A 2507-nucleotide genomic window follows, 5' to 3' on the forward strand; every position below is an offset into this window, starting at 1 on the left:
TCTGTATTTTCTACACTGAGCAGATAATTCTATTTGTAGTGGGGATGGGGTGGGAGGGAGGAAGGACTGATAAAAAGAAGTTATTTGAATTAAATAAAAAGAGAAACTTAAAACGCTCAGGCTAAGAGCTTAGAACCAGAGGTGTGAACGGGGGAGGCTGACTGTTAATGGGGTGACTGATGGGCCACGTGCCCTGGGCCCACCTAAGGGGGACGCTGAGATGCAGGGAGTGGGGGGCCCTCATGGTCCTGGAGGGGCGACTGGGGACTTCGGATCCAGGACTGTTGATAGCACCAAAGGTCAAAGGTTGAAGGGGGGATGCGGGAGGGAGCCAAGGGCCCGGCTCACCTGCGTTCTTCCCTCGTAGGCCCTGCACACGCCTGCACCCCTGCACACGCCTGCACCCCTGCACATGCCTGCACCCCTGCACACGCCTGCACCCCTGCACGCACCTGCACCCCTGCAGCCGGGGCCGGAGAACCACCAGTACCAGGTGTGGAGGTGGCGGGGTTGGGGAGTGGGGAAGGGGTCCCCTGGAGCCAGGAGCACCACAGCCTGGATGGGAGGGGTCGAGATGGGGGGTGGGGGGAGCATGGGGTTCTCCTCACTTCTCACCCCAAAGTCTCAAAGTCTCAGCTCCTGGGGGAAGCCCATTACAGCCCTGCCGAGAGACCCGGGCAAGTCCCTTCCCCTCCTGGGGCTGCAATTTCCTTCTTTGTAAAAGGGACCCTTGAATTTGCACAAGAGGAACAATGCCCAGAGAGGGTCGGGGGATTGCCCGGGGTCACACAGCCAGTCAGGGCCCAGTCGAACCCCCTGGCAGGGGCCTGTTCCTGGGCCTGGGCCTCAGTTCCTCTCCATCCCCTCCTGTCTGGCCCCTGTGCCTCTGTCTCCCTCCCAGTGCCTCTGTCTACACATCTCTGTGTGTATCTCTGCCCCTGTCTTGTAGTCTCTGTCTCTCTCAGTCTCTCTCCTCGTCCATATCTCTGTCTCTGTCTCTCCCGCCTCTTTGTCTCTGTCACTCTGTGTCCGCCTCGTTCTCTGGCTCTTCCAGGACCTCCTGTCTCTGCGTCTCACTCCCTTCTATGCCAGGCTTCCCTCCTCTCTCTGTGGGTTTCTCTCCGCGTCTCCGTGTCTCTCACCCTCTGTCCCTCTCTGTCTCCCCGGCAGCTCGCCCGCTCCCCGTCATAATCGCTCCCTCTCCTTCCCTCCCCCCTCCCAGGACCTGCTAAACCCAGACCCTGCCCCCTACTGCCAGCTGGTGCCAAGCCCTGAAGGAGCCCGGCCAGGCCAGCCCAAGACAAGGCCTCTGCCCGCCCCTGGGGGCCTCGCACCGATGACAGAAAAGACACTTCCGAGGCCAGCAGGACAAGGCCATCAGGGGCTGCGGGGCTGAGGAGGCGGACTTGGCCAAAGACTGGGCATCGCACGGGGCGGGTGTCCCGGCAGGGGGACAGGAGACGGCAACGGGCCCATCTCTCACTCAGCACCGAGTGCACGGCTGCCTGCGGCCTGTTCGCTCGGGCAACCTGGCCTGGGCCACGCGTCTGGGAAAGGCAGGCTCCTGCCTCCTGCCGTGCCAGAGTCCCCCGCATCTGGATATTTGGGGGTGAGGAGGGTGGTCTCAGGCCTGCCTCACAGGCACCTGTCTGGCTGGGCTCCCGATTGTCCTCAACGCCCCACCCACCCTGCCCCACAATCACCCTCGGAGTCCCTTCCCCTGGGGACAAGGCAGGCCCCCCACCACCAGGGGCCGGGGCACGGGGCAGGGAGGGCCCTGGGTGACAGTCCTGGCAGGGCAGCGCAGCTGCCGGACCCCTTCCCCGTTCAGGCAGCCCAGTCTCTCGGAACCCGCTGCCAACCTCCGGCCTCGGCGCCCACCTGGAATCTCACCGAGTCCCTCAGGGCAGCGGCGCCCTTCTCCGCCACCACCCCAGCCCCTGCTCCGGAATGTGGGCTCAGCCTGTCACCCCTTAATCTATTCGTTCATTTAGCAATAAATGAGCCCTCGCTGTATGCCAGGCCCGGTTCTAGACTCTTACAGCTTTGGCAGGGAACAAAACAGACACAAACTCCTGCTCTCCTAGAGGGTCACGGTGGCAGGGGGGAGAATCAGGAAACGAAATAAATAATTAACACACATGGCGGTGAGCGCACCAGCGAAACAGAGAGGGGAGGAGGGTTGGGGGTATTGGGGATTGAGATTTTAAATGGGGAGGCAAAGAAAGGTCTCACTGAGAAGGTGACAGATGAGCAAAGACCTGAAGGAGAGGAGGGAGGGAGCCATGTGGGGCTCTAGTGGGAGAGCGTTCTAGGCAGAGGGAACAGCAAGTGCAAAGGCCCTGAGGTAGGAGCGTGCCTGGCATGTTCAGGAGTAGCAAGGAGGCCAGTGTGGTGGAGGCAGAGGGGGAAGGGGGAAAGGGTGGGAGGTGAGGGCAGGAGATGGAGGGAGGGACAGATGGTGCAGGGCCATCGAGGCAGTGCCAACACTGTGGCTTTTGCAGGGC

The 2507-nt window shown here is 61.9% G+C and overlaps 1 protein-coding gene across 1 annotated transcript in view; it reads left to right on the forward strand.

Annotated features, from left to right (window-relative positions):
* Positions 1–1396, forward strand: part of CEACAM19 (carcinoembryonic antigen-related cell adhesion molecule 19) — a 12945-nt gene extending 11549 nt beyond the window's left edge. Inside the window, exons 6-7 of the mRNA XM_012653236.1 lie at positions 459–493; positions 1223–1396. Of these exons, the coding sequence (XP_012508690.1) occupies positions 459–493; positions 1223–1396 (209 nt within the window). The remainder of the gene's footprint in view (positions 1–458; positions 494–1222) is intronic.
* The last annotated feature ends 1111 nt before the right edge of the window (positions 1397–2507 follow it).

Source organism: Propithecus coquereli, unplaced genomic scaffold (genome assembly GCF_000956105.1).
Source record: "Propithecus coquereli isolate 6110/MARCELLA unplaced genomic scaffold, Pcoq_1.0 Scaffold42, whole genome shotgun sequence".
Taxonomy (NCBI): domain Eukaryota; kingdom Metazoa; phylum Chordata; class Mammalia; order Primates; family Indriidae; genus Propithecus; species Propithecus coquereli.